The following is a 19,558-nucleotide window of genomic DNA, read 5'->3' on the forward strand; positions in this document are numbered from 1 at the left end:
ATGCGTCAGAGGCCCTGCTCCCCACCCTCCCTCTGCTCCCCCCTTTCCCACGCCTGAGCCCCAGGGAGAGGCAGGGGCACCCCGCCGGCACCACTGCAGGGCCTTGAGCTGTGTGTGCTCAGCGCGGGGTAAGGGTGAGGCTGCCAAGACACAGGTGCCCAGGTGCCCGGGGGCTCAGGATCGCCAGGGTCCAGGCCAAGCCGCCACCTACCGTTAGACACGGAGAGATTGGCCAAGGTCCGCACCACGAAGTAATGCGGCAGGACGCCGGGCTGGAGCCCGTGCAGCAGTTCCTCCATCACGCTGCTGACGAAGCGCGTGCCCACGGCCACCAGGACATCGCTGGCGGCCTGCTGCCAGTCACAGACCAAGTCCTGCGCCAAGAAAAGGGGGAGCTGACACTTCGATCCAGGGGAGCAGGCCAGAGGCAAGCGTGAGACACCCACCACCAAGGACAAGCGGCTCACTGGGGACAGTGAGCACCTGTCAGAGACCTCGAGACCCTCCCAACCCCAGGCCACTGCCCCTCCACCACGGGGGAAGGACACGGTCCCCCAGACACGGGTAGGGGCCCTACATTCACCCTGAGAGGTGAATTCTCTGCTTTGCTCTCCACCTCTAAAATGACGGGTGGCCCTCCCCGCCCAGGAAGGTGGTCGGTGGGCAGGATGGGGGCTAAGCCCATGTCCACACGCGCTGCGGTGGGAAGGCCAGCGAGGGGGCTCGCCCGGTGCCCACATACCTTCGCTTTGGTCATCTCGCTGAAGGCCAGGAGGATGACAGCCCTGGCCGTAGCCTTGTCCAGCTCGCTGATGTGACTGCTCACGACCGTCTCCATGGCCCTCAGGACCATCGTCCGGTACGGGTGTGCCAGCTGAGGAGGAAAGCCACAGGGCCAGGGCCCAAGAGGTGAGCTGAGTGCCCAGGCACCCTGCCAGTGCCTCTTGTGTCCCCTACAGACCTTACTCAAAACAGAAGCTCCCTCTGCCCCAGCACGGGAGGAGAGGGGCACGTCTGGGCATCCTGCGTGGCTGTGGGGTCCCACTTAATGCCTCGCACAAAGAGGGCCCGAGGAAGTGGGTGTGGGCACACGGACTTCAAAGGGCCGAGAGCCATCTGTGCAGACCGATGGTGAGCGGATGGTAGGCCGGTGAGCTCCTGCCCTCCCCGTGCGGCCAGCGGCTCATGTCAGGGGAAGCGCCCCTCCCTGCTCCGCCCTCCCTCATCCCAGGAGCCCCCGTCTTCAGCTCAGCAGTCCTGTCACGACACAGTTCTCTGTAAACAGGACTTGCTGATAGGACTGAGACTGGATGTGTCTAAAACCGCCAGGCCCAGAACGTGCAGCTGGCAGAGTAGTAGATGTGCCCCAGCGCCCACAGTAGCAGAAGTCTCCAGAAGCCGACATCTGCAAAGCATCACATGTGTCTCAAACACAGCTCTGATGTGGGACAAGTGGACATCCTGTCATCGCACATCCATTGGAAGACAGGTGCAGCCCAGTGAAGTGGTTACGATGAGATACGAGCGAGTGGGGAAGTGGAAGGGGCGGGGGGAAATGGCACAAGGGTCGTGCCTGGAAGGGCACCCCACAGGATACAACCTCCAACCTAACACACATTTACTCTAAACATGCTGGCGTGAAGGAAGACCTTTTTTTTAAGTTGGTTAAAGAAATTGAAAAGACTAGAAACAGGACAAAATCATAAATGAGTTTAAAAATGACAGGCATGAAACATACATTTTGCTGTGAATTGCTAAAACTGACAGGGCTCTGCAGCCACCTGTAGTATTCTTTGGCCACTTCCTCAAACAGCAAGGGCTGCCCCGATCTCCTCTGACAGACACTGACCTCAGCGTGCCGTGGTGACACCCAGCACATGCGGCCGAAGCTCTGTGCCGGCGAGAACCACGCACATGTACCCCCGGCCCACACGAGTGGGCGCGCTCCTCCCCGCCAAGTCCACGCACAGACATCTCCCATCAAAGCCCCAACAGGCTGTCCTAGTGTTCCTTCCGAGAACAGGTAGGAAAGCCCAGGGCAAGACGGTGACCCTCGCCACCAATGTCACAAAACCACAGGACAATCAGCTCAGCGGCCACCAGAGGGACTGGGTTACTTCCCCCAGGATACGGCAGCTGACAGGAGAGAGCAATAAAACTCACATTGTATGGACATCCCTTCTGCTTATCAAAATGTCAAATCGAACAAAAAATGGCCCCTTGAGACTGCAAGTTTCTTCCCCATCCAGGAATGGGCCTACACCAGGCACTGATGAAAACCAGAAATGGTGCAAGTTATTCAGACAACAAGGAGCTAACGGACTCACAGACCCAGCAGCCGCAGAGGTCCCGGGTGGAGAGAGCTGTCGAGCTCTTGCCTAGGACAGCGATCGATACCTCTGCAGGCGGGGTTCAGAACAGTGGTCCCCCTTACCCACAGTTTCACTTTTCACAGTTCCCATTATCCGCAGTCAAGTATGGTTGGAAAATATTAAGTGGAAAGTTCCAGAAACAAACAGTTCATAAGCTTTAAGTTGCAGCCTGTTCTGAGTAGCGTGACAAAATCTCCATCCTGCCCCAAACATGACTCATGCCTGTGTCCAGTGTCCCCTCCCTGGAGGTGCTCTCGCCCCTCGGTCACTTAGTAGCTGCCTCGGTTATCAGATCGGCTGTTGTGGGCTCACTGTGCTTGTGTTCAGCCACCCTTATTTACTTAAAGCACAAAAGCAGTGATGCTGGCAGTTTGGACATGCCAAAGAGAAGTCGCCAGTGCTTCCTGTATGTGAAAAGGTGTGCATGCGCAGGAGAAACACAGTAGGACAGGGTTCTATACTATCCAGGTTTCAGTATGCACTGGGGGTCTTGGAACGTGTGCCCCGCGGTTAAGGGGGAGTCCCTAGAGCCTATCACACCTCTGCCAGGCTAGCAGTCTATGAGGGAGGACGGGAAGGCCCTGGCCTCCTCCCGCAGCCCCTCTCTGAGGGATGGCAGATGTGCCCACCTCCCATCCCACCCTCAGAGCGCTTGTCCATGGGTTCCCATTATTGTAATTGATGCTAAGTGGCCTCCTCTCCTTTGGCGACAGCACAGACCCTGGCAGGGAGAGCCCTCCAGTCTCCAGCCAGAAAGTGAAAGGGGATGGTGACACTGGGCCCCGGTTCACGAGCAGCAGGATGCTTCGGCGCTGACCACCCAGTCCCCCCAGACGGCGGCAACAGCCACAATGTGTGTCATCTGTCGTGGGATCGCCCCGTCTGAAGGGATCTTGGACTCCTCATAGGGCTTGCTGCCCACAGTGCCTGAGGCTCTCGCCCGGTCAGGCCCACCCGCCCCAGCAGCTCCCGCCCCCTGCACGACCCACAGGTCCCGCCCACACACCCACAGCCCCGCCCCCAGAAAGGCAGGACAAGCCCTAGTGCCACACCTTCTCATTCTGCCGCAGGTGCTCCTCACAGGCGCTGAGCGCCTCCTGCGGCTGCGACTCTCCGAGGGCACACAGGGCATTGCACACCTGCTCTTGCACCAGAGGGTCCTTGTCAGTGACAGCGTCCAGCAGAATGGTGGACAGCTCTGCAGCGACAAAGCCCGCGCGCATGCTCAGGCGGGTCTGATGACTCGGACCCAGCGCAGAGTACGCGGAGTCTCGCAGGCCCACCCACCGCACGCACTTACTCCTCACGTAGGACCGGGTCATCGCGGTGGTCTCGGCTTCCTCTCACAGTCTTAACATGGACAGCTGCTCAAACCTGGAGGAACCAGAACGCAACCCTGAATTCACAGGCTTCCTCAATTACAGGCAGTTACTGCATTTGCGAAAAGCACATGGCTTAAAGGAATGTTCTGGGGGACACTCCCTGCCACACTTGGGCTGCTCTGCTCCGGCTGTCCCCTCCACGGGCACCAGCTCTCCCCACCTGGCCCTGGTGGCCTGCGCCCTGTCAGCCCACAAGGGCTTGTCCTGGGGCCCACGTGTCCCAGGACTGCCTCCCCCTACAGCCTCCACCTTCACTCTGAAGAGAGGACAGGATGTACTAAAGCCTGGTGTCCTGGGGGTCTGCGCACAGCAGGAAAACCTGTCCCCAGGGGCCAAGAACAGGGCCCTGAGCCCGGAGGGGCCAGGACTCCCCACAGCAAACGTGCCAGTGAAGGACTGCAGGAGCCTCGGGCAGCACAGGCAGCAGTGGAGTCGCTGGTGCCTGAAACCAAGCATCCCAACAGCGCATGGGATGGGGCAGTGGCAGCTTTCAAATGTCAGGTGCCTTGAAGCACTCCTGGCAGCAAACAGACCGAAGTCCATCAATCCGGCAAGAGCCACCATTCAGGCCTACGTCATACTCTCCAAGGACGGGACAGGTCAGAGGAGCCTCAGTGTGGCCCCCGCCTGCTCCCTAACACCGGGCCTTCATTCCCTCCATAAAAGGACGATGGTCGTAAAGGAGAGAAGGCACACTCTGCCTCGACCATCTGGCTGTGCACACATGGGAAGAGGCAAAGTGAGAAATCATGCAAGGCTTGGGGGGTGGGGAATTACAAATAAGGGAGCATTCCAGTGTAAAAAGGCCCCATGCATTCACCCGCCCCACCACGACCTCAGTGAAAGGACAGAAGACAGGTACATTTTAAAAGAATAAACCCACAAGAGCACTAGAAAACAAAAAATAAAATTAGCAGACCAGAGACTTCCAGGAGCCCCAGGCAGACAGGAAGCAGATGGGGAAGACTCTGGTTTGAAGAGGGTGGCATCAGCGGGGTGTTTCCACTTTTCTTCCTGGAAAGCATCTAAAAGCAACAAGGAAAACACGAAATAAAAACACATATTCCATTTGCAGCAGAGCAAGGAACCAAAAATCCCAAACCCCAAAAGGGTGAAGGGCTAAAAACACCACAGGTGTCAGTGGGGTGTGAGGTTCCAGAAAGAACTTACAGAACACATTTCTCAAAGCGGGGATGGGGGGGGGCACACCCTCACGTGAAACCCAAATCCTGAGCTCCCAGGCCCGGTCTGAGTCTAGGAGATGGGGCAGCTTGTCCCTGGGCAGAGGCTCTCCCAGTGAAAAGCCACAGGGGCCTACCTCCAGTGCCTCGGAAGACGCAGACTAAAGCAGCTCCCACTCCACCCAGTTTGGAAGGCCCTTCAGACAAGTGCAAGTGGCCCTGCTTGCCCAACTCACACAGGAGCAAACAAAAATAAATAAGCCCAAGAGAATCAGCTCCCGGCTCGATGGGAGTAATGGACCAGTTTGCCCTCCAGACCAAAAGAGCTGAAAACTGGACAAAGCACATGAAACCACAGTTCTTAGGGTGATGGACACCAGGAAACGAGCAACAGGGAACCCTGAAAGCACTCCAGCGCATCACCTGGAGGGCGCATTCAAGCCGAGGAGCACTCAGGAGGACCTGGCAATACAACTGAGTTGAGGAGACGGACTGGGGGTTCTAGGGAAACCTAGGTCCTGCTGCATTTTGCAGGCTGAGGACCAGAGAGAATTCCGGAGACCTGCAGGTCACTCAGCTGGTTTACTGGGCAGCAGAGTAATGTTCCCAAAGATGCCCAGGCCCTCCTCCCCAGAACCTGTGACTATGTTACCTTTAGAGGGCAAAAGGGACCCAGCAGATGGGATTAAAGGTACAGACCCTGAGGTGGGAGGATTCCCATGGATTATGTGGGTGAGACCGGCCTGGTCACACAAGTCCTTAACAGCCTTTCCCAGTTGGGTGAAAGAGATGAGACGGAAGGAGGAGGAATTCAAAGCATGGGAAGGACTCAACCCACCATGGCTGGCTTTGAAGGAGGCGGGAGGAAGCCCTGAGCTGAGGCACGTGGTGGCCTGTGGGAGCTGGAAACGTCCCTCAGCTGACAGCCAGCAAGAACACAGGACTGCGGTCCTCCACGTACAAAGAACCAAATTCTGACAACAACCTGAAAGAACAGGAAACAGAGCCTCTCCAGAGCCTCCAGAAGCAGGCACAGCCTTACTGACCCCAGATGTTAGCCCAGCAATGTCCACGGCAGATTTCTGATCTCAAGAGCTAAGATGACAAAGGTGTGTTGGCGAAGCCACTGTGTTTGTGCTAATTCATCACAGCAGCCACAGAAAACTAATACAAGAGGAAACTACACAAGGCTGGGGAAAGAGCCACCCAAAATGATGAGCAGAAACAATCTCTGGAGCCGCCAGCGCCAGAGCGGCAACACCAGCACTCTCGACAGCGGCAGGACGAGCACACAGAAGGTGCTGCCTCAGTAAAGAAGCAAAGCCAGCCCTAGACTAAGTACCACTCCGATCTCACCAAACAAAGCTGAAAGCATGACCTGAAAGGACCAAACTGTCCCCAAGTAACATAGCCACATCCCAGCACCAAGCTCAAGAATAATAACAGGAACACGAAAATATCCAGCACCAAAAAGGTAAAATACCGTGTTTCCCTGAAAACAAGATCTAGCCAGACCATCAGCTCTAATGTGTCTTTTGGAGCAAAAATTAATATAAGACCCGGTCTTATTTTAATATATTATATTATATATAATATTATAATATAATATAAAATATAATATCAGATCTTATATTAATTTTTGCTCCAAAAGATGCATTAGAGTTGATAGTCCGGCTAGGTCTTATTTTGGGGGAAACATGGTAACAATGTCTCGCATCCAATCAAAAATTACCAGGCATGCAAAGAAGCAAGAAAATACAACCCATAATGAGGATGAGCTAATCGATGCAAACTGACATGGAAATGATACAAAGGAAATAATTAGTAGACAAGAACATTTAAACAGGTGTTATAACTGTATTTCATATACTCAAGAAACCACAGGAAAGACTGAATATGTTAACGTAAAGAGGTAAAGTGAAAGGATGGAAAAAGAAAAATGAGACTGATAACAGTCATAAGAAAGCTAGAGTGACTATGTTAATATTAGACAAAGAAGATTTCAGACAACAACCCTAAATGTTTATGCAGCTAACAACAGAGCTTCAAAATACACAAAACCAAACTATTTAAAATGCAAGAAGAAATACACAAATCCAAATTATAGTAGAGATTGCAACACCCTCTCTCTATAATTCATAGGACACTGTACAGAAAATCAGTAAGGGTACAGAAGACCTGAACAATACTGTCAACCAACTTGACCGAAGTAGTATTTCTGGAACACTCCATTCATTAACAGTAGAATACATCCTTTCCAAAAGCACATGGAACATTTACCAAGAATGACCATATTCTGAGCATAAAACAAGTTTCAATAAATTTAAAAGAATTCAAGTTGCACGAAGTAGTGTCTCTGACCAAAATGGAGTTAAATTAGAAATCAATAAGAGAAAGCTATCTGAGAAATCCCCAAGTATTTAAAAACTACAAATATGCTTCCAAACAATGCATAAGTTAGAAAAGAAATCAAAAGTGATATTAGGAAGCATTTTGAAGTGAATGGAAAAGACATATCAAAATTTTTGTGAAACTTATAGCACTAAATGTCTGTATTAGAAAAGAATTACATCAACTTCCACTTTAAGGAACTAGACATTCAAATGAAGCAAAAGAAAGGAAATAATAAGTATCAATACATAAATTAAAGAAATAGAAAACAGGGGCGGAAGGGTGGCTCAGTTCGTTAGAGCACGAGCTCTGGGCAAGGGGGCTGCCAGTTCGATTCCCACATGGGTCAGCGAGCTGCGCCCTCCACAACTAGAATGAAGTCAATGAGCTGCCTCTCAGCTCCCGGGTGGCCAGATGGCTCAGTTGGTTGGAATGTGTCCTCTCAACCACAAGGTTGCCGGTTCGACTTCCAAAAGGGATGGTGGTCTGTGCCCCCTGCAACTAACAATGGCAACTGGACCTGGAGCTGAGCTGCGCAACTAAGATTGAAAGGACAACAACTTGACTTGGAAAAGTCCTGGAAGTAAACTGTTCCCCAATAAAGTCCTGTTCCCCTTCCCCAATATGGGGAAAAAAGAAAAAAGAAATGGAAAACAGAGAATAGAAGGGAAAAAAAATCAATGATACCAAAGGCTAGTTATTTCAGAAGATAAACTTGATAACCTCTAGCCTGACTGATCAGGAAAAAGAGAGAAGACACAATGACTAATATCAAGAATGAGAGAGGTGACATCACTACACTTTCTACAGACATTAAAGGGAAAATAAGAATATATTCTGAATAACTTTATGCCAGTAAATTGGAGAACTTAAAAGAAATACACGAGTCAATTAAATCTCAATAAAAATAACAATTTTAAAAAGAAATAGACACATACCCTGAAAGACACAAACTACTGAAGCTTACTCAGGAAGAAATAGATAACCTAAATAGCCCTATATCTAATAAAGAAATTGAACTTGTACTTAAAAACCATCCCACGGAGAAAACTCTGGACACAGATGGCTTCCCTGGGTATTTCTACCAAACATTTAAGGAAGAAATCATACCAACTCTACACAAATTCTTTCAGGAAAATTACAATAAGGGAATACTTCCCAACTGATTCTCTGAGGCCAGCATTACTCTGATAACAATCCCAGACACAGATATTACAAACAATGAAAACTGTAGGCCAAATCCCTCATAGACACAAATACAATTTTTCAGGATGACATCCCCAGGCCAGGCGATCTGCGCACTGACACTTCACACAGGGGTGGCAGCATAGACCCTGCTCTCCGTGAGAACAGACAGGTGCACGCTCCTCAGGGGAAGGGGGCGCAGAGACAGGGCCGGGTCTGGAAGGCCCCGTGTCCTGCAGGAAGCTGTGCTGACACCGATGGCCCAGCGGAAACTTAGAGGCACATCTCTAGTCCACACAGCCGAGCGGGGCTCAGGGATGCACTGCTGATTAGCTGCTAGTTAGCGGTGGGGCAGGACTCAACCAGGACTGGCTCCCACCATCTCTGCTCCACGACCAGGTCATGGGGCAGGGTTAGCAGGATTTCCCTTCATGCATGGGACACATGGTAGGTGACTGAAGGACGGGCTTCCTCCTTGCTTACCTGGACCCAGTTGGCATCCAACCACATTTAGTGAATGCCCACCAGGTGCCATCCAGCAACGTTATTACTGCTGCCCCAGGACATGGCTCACACACTGAGCCAGAGGCCGCCATGGGTCTGTCTAGAGGGCCAGGTATGTGGGGAGATGGGGAAGTCATGATGCAGCGTGGGGTCAGAGCATCCCACACATGCAGCAGGTCCACCAGACTCTCCTTCGCAGCACCAGAGCTAGAGAAGGACTCAACTTCCAGAGTCACCAACAAGAACCTGGGCTGATGACCTGGGAAATGCCGTCGCCAGCTCATCGCTCACAGGCCCTTGAGAATGTTATTGCTGAACACACGGCATGCCAAGCTGTGTCACTGGGTTCACAGGTAAACCCTCAAAGCTAGGTGGCCCTCCAGCTGTGGAGAAAGCACATTTCCCATGACGCCCAGCAGCCAGAATCCCCTAAGCACTGGCCAGGGGTACACAGAGCCACAGGAGCGCTCCTGAGCCTCTGCCTCTAGGAGATCAAGTGACCCAACTCGGGAAAGGCTCAGAGATGTGGGGCCACTGATCACAGAGAAGCAGCATCCCGACTGCTCACCTGAGCCTCAGTGGACCCTGGGTCTGAAAACTGAGCACACACTTGCTTCCAGGCACATGGATCAGCTGTGAACAAGCCATGGCAGCCGGGATGCTGGTGTCAAGGTAACCAAGACAGCTCGACTTCAGGCCAGTCCAGTCTGACACCAACGAGAGACCAGAGACACCTGCTGATTGGAGCCATGACAGCCCGAGGCCTGGGATGAAAGTCCTGTTGATAGCGGCATCTCCGGGCCCCACAGCCACCAGAACTGTAGGTGCAACCTCATCACAATCATGCCACCTCACGTGCGGTGCCTGCTGGGCACCTTCATCTAGACCACTCACTGCCACTCAAACCCTACAGCTCTGACACTCAGCTCACCACCTTCACCCTGACCTCTCCTGCCTCCTTCCTCCCACTCCCCCCTCCTGCCTCTTCCTGTGTCACCATGCACTCAGCTATCTGGGTCAGAAATCAGCACCACCACCCCAGTTCCTCCCTCTGCCTCACGCCCTACAGGCCACTCATGGGCCTCCTTCTTCTCCACCTCTAACAGCAGCCCCTTCCAAAGTGGTCCCTGACCCCAGACTCTCCCCTCAAAGCCAGCCTCAACCCCAAACCCACTGTCCCTGCCACAGTAATACCACTCCAGCTTACAGCCCCAGACAAGGCCACTCCTCTGGTGCCCCCCCCCCCAGCCCTCTCTGCTCCCTCCCACACCCCTCTGTATTTGCCTCACTGCACTTGAGCTTACAAGTCAGCCGCCCCACACCCTAGCTGGGCTGGCAAGGGGAACCTCTGTAAGTGTGTAGTGGGAACTGCCCGCGCCCACAGAGCCATCTCCTCTGGCCCTAACGCTGCTACTCTGTAGCTGTGCTGGGGCTGCCAAAAGTCAGAACCCCAAATCCAGGAGCTGAGTGCCTGGGGGCCGCCTCCCCCGCCCAGCACCGCCTGGACCTCACTTTGCCCCGTCCTTCCAGCTTTATCACCTACACTCTACGACCAACCACCCTCAGTGACTTCCGACAAATTAACCCCCTGCTCTGGACGGCCTCAAAGAGAAAGGGGAAAGAATACAATAGTGCTGCGCTTTGGGCCTCAGGCTTTAGGCTTAGCTTCCCACAGAGAGGACCCCCAGTGTCGCCGCTGGGGGGAGCAGGAACCTGGACCACATGCCCCCAGGGAGGTGACAGCCACTAAGAGAGGACTTCATACCCTCAGGGAGAGGAAAGGCACCGGCACCCCGCGTCCAAGCCTGGGAGGTGATGAGCACCGGGCAAGGACACCCCGAGTCCTACCCTGACAGAGGACGGACGGGCACCGGGGTCCAGGCACCCTGAGCCGGCGTGAGGAAGCAGGCGAGCGGCTCGGCTGCCGAGTCTCGCTTCCGGGTTGTGACGCGGCAAATCAGGCCCCGCGGGGATCTGGGCGCACCTGAGCCCGGGAAGGGGGCGGGCTCGGCCCCGCGACGCCCGGGACCCTCCCCGCGGTCGCCCGGTGACCTTGGGGAGGCGCCCCCTGACTCGGGCTCCCGCGCGAACTGGCTAAGGGAGCGCCCTCAGGCTCTCGGGCCCAGGTACCCCGAGCGGCACCTCTGCGAACGAGCGACGCCGGTCTCCGGTGCCTGCCCACCGTTTACCTGAGAAGCCGCCGCCGCCGCGGCCCGCGCACAGTTCTCGCGCCCAGACGCGCACCGGAGTGGGCGGGACCGCACGTTGAGCCCGCCCCCTCCGCCCGCCCTGCGCCAACCGCGGCCCCGCGCGCGGCAGCCCGCGCCCCGCCCACCGAATACCCGCGAGCAGGAGTGCGCAAACTCCGCCTCGCGCTCGGCCCTGCCCCCGGACTCCCGTGACCGCCGCGCTAGGGCGATGGGCTCCAGCGAAGGGTTCGGCCGAACATTGCGCAGGCGCGGGGAGCGCGCTCCGGCTTCCTCCGCGCGGGGCGCTGTCTCTTCTGCCAGTGCTCGGTGTCCCCATCGGTCACTACACCCCTACGATCACCGCACACAAACACCGCCCAACACACTGGGGGACCCACCAGGGACGCGGGCTCGGCGCGTCATTGCCCCCAAAGCCGGTGCCCTGAACATACCTGAACAGGTATATACGCCAGGTGGGCCTGACCTGGACAGACACACAAGGGCACTATCTCTCAGACGTGAACACACATTGAACACCCGACGGGGACCCCGGGCCGCCGACCCCTCCGCAAACAGGAACACGCACACGCACACAGGAGGGACATGTTGTCTGCCAACACACCGTGGGGATGGCTACGAACAGGTTTCTGCGTTCGGGACCTTGGGATCTGGAGAAGCATATAATAAGCAAGTACACGATCAATAAGATCCACAAAGTGCTGTGAAGGGGCGCGGCTGGGGACTGGGAGACACTAGCATCGGCAAAGACCCCCGAGGCTGAGATCGCCTGGACGTGTTCACAGACCAAGAAGGGAGCAAGGAGTGGCGTTCCAGCTCAGGAAGTGAGCAGAGCATTTTGAGAAGGAAGTGGCGGGCAGCCCTGCGTCAACAGCCTAACAAGTGTCTGCCTCTTGTTGAAGGTTGAGTCTGCAGAGAGCTGTGAGTGAGGGTGCAGGTGGCAAAGTGGGGGCCCTGAGGTAAACTCCTGGGCAGGGTGACAGCTGAATAGTGAGAAGGGCTTTTTCCACAGAGAGAAGGGCTTCAGCCTGTTTGTTAGGGATGGAGCCCAAAAGAGAGGGACAGAACTCTGATGGCGGAGAGGTGCTCTGCAGATGGGCCCTCCCCTCAGGAAGAGCCCCAACCCTGTCCCCAGCAGGGCATGTGCAAGTTGCCCGGCAGGGAGGCAGGGGGCCTCTTCCAAGCTGACACCTGGATGGCTCCTCTCCTGCCTGAACCCTGCTTATGTTCCCTATGGCCAGTGCCCAGCATGTCCTGCTGAGCCTGCTCCCTCCACAGCCTCCGCCAGACTTTACTCTCCAAGCACACAAACTGCTCACCACACAGTAGTACAGCTGTCGTTTAACTTTTATTAATTATGAATGCCAGTCTCCCTTCCACATGGTAAGCTCTATGAGATAAACGGCATGTCTGCGATTGGCTTCCAAGTGCCCAGCACCAAACCCAACCTGTGACTGCTGCTCGAGGAATCTCCATAAGATAGAAGGGTGACATAGGGTGGAGAGAAAGAAAGACTTTGCAGAGGGAGTCTGGACAAAGCTGGTGACTGACTCCTGGCCTCCAGTTGTGTTCTGGCACTGGTAGGCTCCCCTACCCCTGCTCTTCTGGCTCAGCTTGTATTGCAGCCCACCCGGCTGCCACCTTGGGACCCTCCCCAAGGATGAGGGGTACAGTTGAAATGGTTACTGGTATGTGTCATCTTGCTTTTTCCTTTCTTTATGTACTTAGAAGCCCTGCTTGCCTTCCTTTGCTCACTCTCCCCACCCTCCAGCTTCTTTAAAAGCCTTTTGTGGCCAGTCACATCCAGGGTGGCCCATGGAGGCTTCACTCTGGCTCTAGCCCTTGAAGGTCTACCCCACAGTGAGCCCCACTGGTGTGGGTCCAGCAAGATGTTCTCAGGGCACGCAGGTCCTGGGGACAGTACACTCCCTTCGAGGGCACAATGCAGGAGCAGGTCTAGAACCCTCCATTCTAGAATCTGCCCTCCCCCACGCCAATCCCTGGCTGTGTCAGCCCCCGCCCCCAGCTCTCATCCCTGGTCATTCCCCTGCATCTGCCCCAGTCCCAGCAAGACTTGAAAAATTTGGCTGCAGCCACCTGGTCTCCTGCGGCCAGTCACCCCCAACCCACCAATGTTAAGGCAGGCCTTAGCCATGCCCCCTCCCCTCCATGGCAGGTGGTGAGCTGGCCTGCCCTGGCCTCTCCCGTAGTGCCCTGCCTTCCATGAAGGGCAGCAGCAAGCGAAAGTTGGACCAGCGAGTCTTCCTGGAGCAGGTACACGAGTGCAGGGACAAGGGCTACCTGCTCTCCTCCAAGATCGGCTCCGGCGCCTTCTCCAAGGTCTACCTGGCCTACACCACGCACGAGCGCATTATGCACAACTGCAAGCTGGCCTCCGACCTGCAGGGAAAGTGCCACACCATGGTGAGCAGACCCGCCTCCTCCCGTAGGCAGAGGCGCCAGGAGCCCTGTCCAAACCCTACTCAGAGCCAGCTGCCCTAGCTCCCTTCCAATCCCGCACCCACCCTGGAGGCCAAGGCTCCCAAAGGCTGACCACTCCCAGTTCCAGGACCCCTGAGCACATAAGTACCTGGGACAGGAGGGAGGGGAATGTCAGTGCTGTCCCCCAGATGCTGCTTCCCCAGCCTCCCCGCCAAGTTCATCCATGTGCACAAAGGACACAGGACCTGTCCTGCCACATCCTGTGCCTGAGGGGCTGTGGTCTGCACCAGTGGCTACTGCCCACCCCCACAGGTAGCTATCAAGATGGTCTCCACTGCCAAGGCCCCTGTGGAGCTCTCCCACAAGTTCCTGCCCCGTGAGATCTCGTCACTCAATGCTACCTATAAGCACCTGAATGTGGTGGGCAGAGACGTCAGGACAGCTTGTCCCCATCCTGCACCACGCTTGCTGCTCACCCCAGGCCCACCCCATTCCCCACCTGGGACCCTTTGCTCGGGGCCCAACCCCATCCTAAGACCACAAGCCAGTGCACTGCACAGCCCTTCCTTGGGGTGACAGCAAGTGGGTGGGGGGTCCTGCAGGTGCAGCTGTATGAGACCTACCACAATAACCAGCGCTCCTACCTGGTACTGGAGCTGGCAGGACGCGGTGACCTGTTGGAGCACATCAGTGTGACATCAGCCCACCACTGCTGCCTGGGGCTGGAGGAGGCCCGCAGGCTGTTCCGGCAGCTGCTCAGTATGGTGGCCCACTGCCACAGCGTGGCCATCGTGCACCGGTGAGGGTGCCATCCAGCCCCCCCGCCCACCTGCACGGAGGCCCACCTGAGCCCAGGCTCAGCCCCCTTGTCCTTCCCCATGTAGGCACCTGAAGTGTGAGAACATCCTGCTGGACGACCGAGGCTTCCTAAAGCTGACCCGTGAGCCTACAGCCCAGACCCCACCTTTGTCCCAGCCAGACCCCCAGCCTGGCTTGATCTTCAGCCCTCCCAGGAGGCCTCCACCCCACCCTTGCCCCCAGCCACACTTGTAGCCACTCCTATACCCCCTACACCACCCACCCTGCACCTCTGCAGACTTTGGCTTCGCCACCCAGTCAGGGCTTAAGAACTCACTGCTGAGCACCTTCTGCGGCTCCCTGGCCTACACAACCCCCGAGATCCTCCTGAGCAAGTACTGGGGGGAGCAGGCTGACCTGTGGAGCCTGTGTGCCGCCCCACGGGCACTCCGGCTGGGTGGAGAAGGGGGACGCATCTTGAGGAGCCTGTGCCCCCAGGGCCATCATCCTTTATGCCATGGTAACCAGCAGGCTGCCCTTCAAGGAGCACCAGCCTCACCACATGCTGGGCCTAATACGCCGCCACCCCGCCTTCCAGCCAGGCCTGTCCCCAGGTGAGCACTGCCACTGTGTCCTTCCCAAGTCCTAGCTGGGGCCTGGATGACCTGGGTCAGAAGGGGCATCCTGCACAGTGGATGGAGTGGCAGTGAGGGGGTAAGCTGGGCTGAGGGAGGGCCTGCCTCAGAATCCTCAGGAAAGGCAGTGGCCCCGCCAGGCTCCAAGCCCAGCTCTCCACTAGCCCAGGGCAAGCTGCCTCACCTCTCCTCTCGGTGCCTCAGTCTCCCCACCAATGACACGTGGATGCCCTCCTACCAACCCCTCCAAGCTGCCAGCATTGTTGGCAGGGACAGGGGCGGTGGGAAGACGCAGCCGTGAGCCCTTGCCCACAGAGCACTGGGATCTGATCCGGGGCCTGCTCCAACTGCACCCGCGCATGCGCGCCTGGGTCTCCAGCAGGTGACCGTGCACCACTGGATGCTGCCCACCACGTACTCACTCTCCAGCACCACCAGGCTCAGTGCTGTGCCAGGTGGGGTGCGGCCCCGGGCTGGGGCAGATGGGCTGCCCCTCAGCACCTATCTAATACCCCACTGCAGTCCATAGCAGAGAAGCTGGCCGAGTTCCAGCATCTAGCGCCCTCGGACAACGTGGAACCCGGCGAGGACTCCTGAAGGCTGCTCCTGCAGCTGTGCCACGGCACCCGAGAGAACCTCTGCTCCGGCATCCGAGTGCCCGGAGGCCTGGCGGAGACAAGGTGCGCGCTGTGCTGGGCTGGGCAGCCCCTATCACTGTGCTCCATGTCACTCATCAGGGGCGTGCGGGGGCACTACTGGGTCAATTGAGGGTGGGCGGGTGGAGGCCAGATAAACTGCTTATTCTGTGGAGCCACGGGTGTGGACGTCTGTACAGGGAGAGGGCAGCCAGCGTAGGGGCACCTGATGCTGCTCCAGAACAAGGAGTCCACACACCTCCATGCCAGAGCTTTAATTGGGGGGAGGAACACAGGGACCATGGAGGAGGCAGAGCTCATACCCATGAAGCGCCCCACATACTCGGGACAGCACAAGCAGAGCGGCCCTGTGGCTCTGGAGGCAGTCCTAGGACAGAGGACACGTGGACAAGACTGCTGGGATCTCCTGGGAACCAAGCTGCGCTGCAGCACCAGGGTGCAAGGGTCCTGTGCAAAAGACGGCAGGCCCAGGAAGGCAGCACAGTGGGGTGAGTGCCACACTGACAAACTGCCAGTGACAGCCTATGGAACTGGGCTTGGCAGCTACAGAACTGTGGAGAGAACCAGGTTCTCGGCCCACAGCAGGCTCCCAGGGGAAGAGGGCGGCTGGGGCAAAGGGCAGGGCTGCAGGCACAGCGGGGAAGCTCCGCACGGGCAGGTGAGTGGCTCTGGGATGTGAGGCTCATGGAACTTGACCAGGGAGAGGGCCTTGCTAGTGTGGATGGCAGGGCCATCAGGTCAGTCCAGGACTGAGAGAAAACTTAAGCTGGCAAGGGGCTGAGGGCAGAGCTGGGCACAGCTCAAGTGGGAAGATGGAGAGGATGAAGAGGAGGCAGCACCCAGCAAGTGCTCCAAGCACAGGGCAGGGGTGCAGCCCTCGGAGACCCCAGGACAAGCGGTGGGTGGTCTAAAGTCTCAAGAGGTTAGCCCATTGAGGCTGGAGCTCAAGCAGGACAAGCTGAGGGCCAGGATGGAGAGACTTGAGGGAGGACAGGAGCAAGGGGCACTGCTTACACCTGGGTGCTCACCTAGGACTGGACCCCTGTATCACCCCTGGGACCGGAGAACTCTAGCTGGCCTCTCAGGCTTGCAGTGTTTCTACCCAGCCCCACCACCATGCGTGGGAGCAAGCTCAGGCTCATGGCTCCACTGGCCATCCCCTGGAGGAACCTGAGAGCCACAGGGCCCGACCAGCTCTGGCTGAACAGTGCCCTCTGAGCAAGCTGCATTCCTGCTGGAAGCAACAGGGCACAGGAGTACCCACAACCCTCCAAAGTTTACAAGGCATTTCCCCTAGAATCCTCAGCATGGACCTGGATGGAGCGTAAGTGTAGCTCTGCTTCTCAGCAGCACCCAGCCTCTGAGCAAGGGGACCCAGAGGCCTCCAGGCAGCTGCAGGAAGTAAAGGTGGGCCTGGAGCTGGTGGCCGGCTGCTGGGGCCTCAGGGGGGCACAGCCCCCTCTGCTGGGGGCTCTGAGGCCAGCTCCCGTTCCTGCTGCTCCCGCTTACACTGCTCCTGCTCCTGGAGGTCCAGCTGCTGCAGCTGTTGCTCAACATCCTCAGGCACCCGCACCTCCAGCAGGTTCTCCATGCCGTGCTCTGGCTCATCCCCAATAAGCACCTGCCAGCAGGGGAGGCAGGTGAGCAGTTGGCGGGCACATAGTGGACACCACCCACCCTGCCCCACCCCGCCAAACCCTGCACCCACCTGTATGAGTTTCTCACAAGTCACCCGCACATGGGGCTCTGGCTCCCAGCTGTGTAGTTCACGCAGGATCAGGTAGGCTCCCTGGTCCCTCACTTGCTGCCGACCAGGTGCCGTGGCTGTCAGCTGAGAGAGGGCAGAGATCAGTCAAATGCCGGCGTGGTCATGCATGTGTTGGGGGTGAGGTCACTGCAGCAGAAGCCTGCTCACCAGCATGACGGTCTCGATGAGCATCTTGCGGATGGCAGCGTCAGGCTCCCGCTGCTTGTCTGGCGGCAGGTACTGCAGGTCCACCGGCAGCCCTACGGGCAAATGTGGGAATCACTATGTCTGCGCTGGGTGGCCAGGCTACACCCTGCCTTTGGAAGCCCCATCTGTGCTCAGCAACTCCCTGCTAGGAGGTTTCAGAAGGCGCCCTGATCTGGACTCGTCCTCCCAATCCCTCCCTACTCCTCCACTACTGGCCTCCGCTCCGCCTGGGCAACCGGAGGCTTCACCCAAGCCACTCACGCTCCATCTCCTCCTCAGAGAAGTCCTCAGGCCCCGCCAAGGGCAGCAGCAAGAAGGGGAGAATGTCTACCTCGGGACCGAGTAACCATTCGTGGTGTCCTGGGTGGGTGGGTGGGGAAACAGGGAAGGGGGCCAGTCAAGAGGGGCCCCAGACTCCAGTCTCTCCCCTCATTGCCCCCCACCGCAAAGTCCCACCACCACTCACGGTGCTCGAAGCAGCAGTTTCGCAGCGTCCCCACCACCCCGCCCCTGCGCACCGTGGAGTCTGGGTATTGGGTCAGGGGCAGCAGCCTCTGGACCACGCACCTGAAGGAAGGAATCACTCAGTGCTGTACCTGCTCACTTCCACCCCCTCCCCGCAGGCATCCTGGGTTTCACCTGTTGGGGTCCAGCAGAAAGGCGCGCGCCCCGGGACGTTGGCTGAGGTTGGAGAGCACGGGCCCCAGGTAATGCAGAGGCGCGCGGGCGTTGTAGCCGGGAGTGCATAGCGCTTGCACCAGCTGCTCCAGGCCGGATTCCCCAGGCTCGGCGGCCCCCAGCGCCTCCATCAGCGCAGCACACGGCCCAGGCTCGCGGCTGAGGTTGGCCAGCACGGCGGCCGCCTCCTCGGCCCAGGGACACTGTGGGTCCAACGCGCGGTTCAGCAGGCGGGCTGGGAGCCCGGGCTCGGCCGCCAGCAGCGGATCGTGCAGGCAGGGGTCGGCGGTCAGGTTGACGAGGGCGCGGGCGGCGTCGCGGGCCGGGGCTGAGACCGGGGCCGCCGCCAACTCGACCAGCGCCCGCAGCAGCGCCGCCTGGCCGGTCAGTAGCGTGCGTCCGGGCCCCGATCCCGTCAGAGCTAGCACGTGCCGCGCGGCCGCCGCCTGCAGGTCGGCCCGCGCCCCCGGCGTCAGGAAGGGCAGCAGCTTCGCCGCCTCCGCCTCCGCCTCCGCCTCCGCCTCTGCCTCCGCCTCCGAAATGAGCGACCCTGCGGGGCCGACGCCACCAGCCGACGCGCCCGCGTACGCCGCGGCCTCCCGCATGCCGACCGGCCCTTCGAGATCACCCGGACCCGGGCAGCTCAGCGCCAGTCCGTGCGCTCCGCCCCGCGCGGCCACGGGGGCCACGCCCACCAGGAAAGCGGAAGCCTCAGCGACCAATCCAAGGTTAAGAACTCTGTGCAAGGGGCGGGACCACCGAGCGGAGGCGGGCCACGCTGAGGCCCGGGAATTATGGGACTGGGTGCTCGGCCGGAAGCAGCCCACCTAGGTGCGAAAAGCAGCTGAGGCGGTCACACAGGGACAAACATTGAACCCCCATATGGCACCACCCCTCGGTATGACCCCAGACACTGGTAGCAGACTGATTGCAGCGGCCCTCTTCCATCATGACTGGGCAGAGATCCATCTTCCCTGGCACAGACTCATGAGTAGTTACATTGACGCTGTAATGTAAAACCAGGGGTGTATTCCTACTAGCATAATGTCCTTTTTTGTTTACGATGTATTTTCACGCCTATATATTATTGTAGTCAATTTACTAAAATTGTGCTCAGAATGTTTGCATCTGTGTCCATGAGGGATATTGGTGTGTAGTTTTCCTGTAATGTCT

General features: G+C 57.5%; 2 protein-coding genes across 8 annotated transcripts in view; both read right to left on the bottom strand.

Moving 5' to 3' along the window:
- The window catches only part of MROH1 (maestro heat like repeat family member 1), a 50,238-nt gene extending 38,897 nt beyond the window's left edge, over positions 1-11,341 (bottom strand). For 4 of the 5 annotated variants that reach the window (XM_074316512.1, XM_074316510.1, XM_074316511.1 and 1 more), the window contains exons 1-6: positions 11,205-11,341; positions 4,674-4,779; positions 3,673-3,746; positions 3,425-3,570; positions 743-874; positions 212-374 (exon numbers count right to left, since the gene is read on the bottom strand). In XM_074316512.1, the coding sequence (XP_074172613.1) occupies positions 212-374; positions 743-874; positions 3,425-3,570; positions 3,673-3,694 (463 nt within the window). In that variant the 5' untranslated portion in view covers positions 3,695-3,746; positions 4,674-4,779; positions 11,205-11,341. The other variant, XM_074316509.1, reaches the window with a different exon arrangement.
- Positions 11,342-12,551: 1,210 nt separating this feature from the next.
- HGH1 (HGH1 homolog) lies at positions 12,552-19,081 on the bottom strand. 3 transcript variants are annotated; one of them, XM_019724922.2, is made up of 8 exons: positions 18,347-19,080; positions 18,174-18,274; positions 17,969-18,067; positions 17,669-17,760; positions 17,462-17,584; positions 17,263-17,374; positions 14,309-14,338; positions 12,552-13,622 (listed from the first exon to the last, which is right to left on the bottom strand). In XM_019724922.2, the coding sequence occupies exons 1-8, from the start codon at positions 18,988-18,990 to the stop codon at positions 13,594-13,596; spliced, it is 1,230 nt and encodes a 409-aa protein (XP_019580481.2). In that variant the 5' UTR covers positions 18,991-19,080; the 3' UTR covers positions 12,552-13,593. The 3 variants fall into 3 exon arrangements, with proteins under 3 accessions (XP_019580481.2, XP_019580463.2, XP_019580472.2); XM_019724904.2 differs by having other exon boundaries at positions 12,552-14,338; positions 18,347-19,081; XM_019724913.2 differs by lacking the exons at positions 12,552-13,622; positions 14,309-14,338 and having other exon boundaries at positions 15,993-17,374; positions 18,347-19,079.
- Positions 19,082-19,558: the final 477 nt, after the last annotated feature.

The sequence above is a fragment of the Rhinolophus sinicus genome, linkage group LG12 (genome assembly GCF_036562045.2).
Source record: "Rhinolophus sinicus isolate RSC01 linkage group LG12, ASM3656204v1, whole genome shotgun sequence".
Lineage (NCBI taxonomy): Eukaryota > Metazoa > Chordata > Mammalia > Chiroptera > Rhinolophidae > Rhinolophus > Rhinolophus sinicus.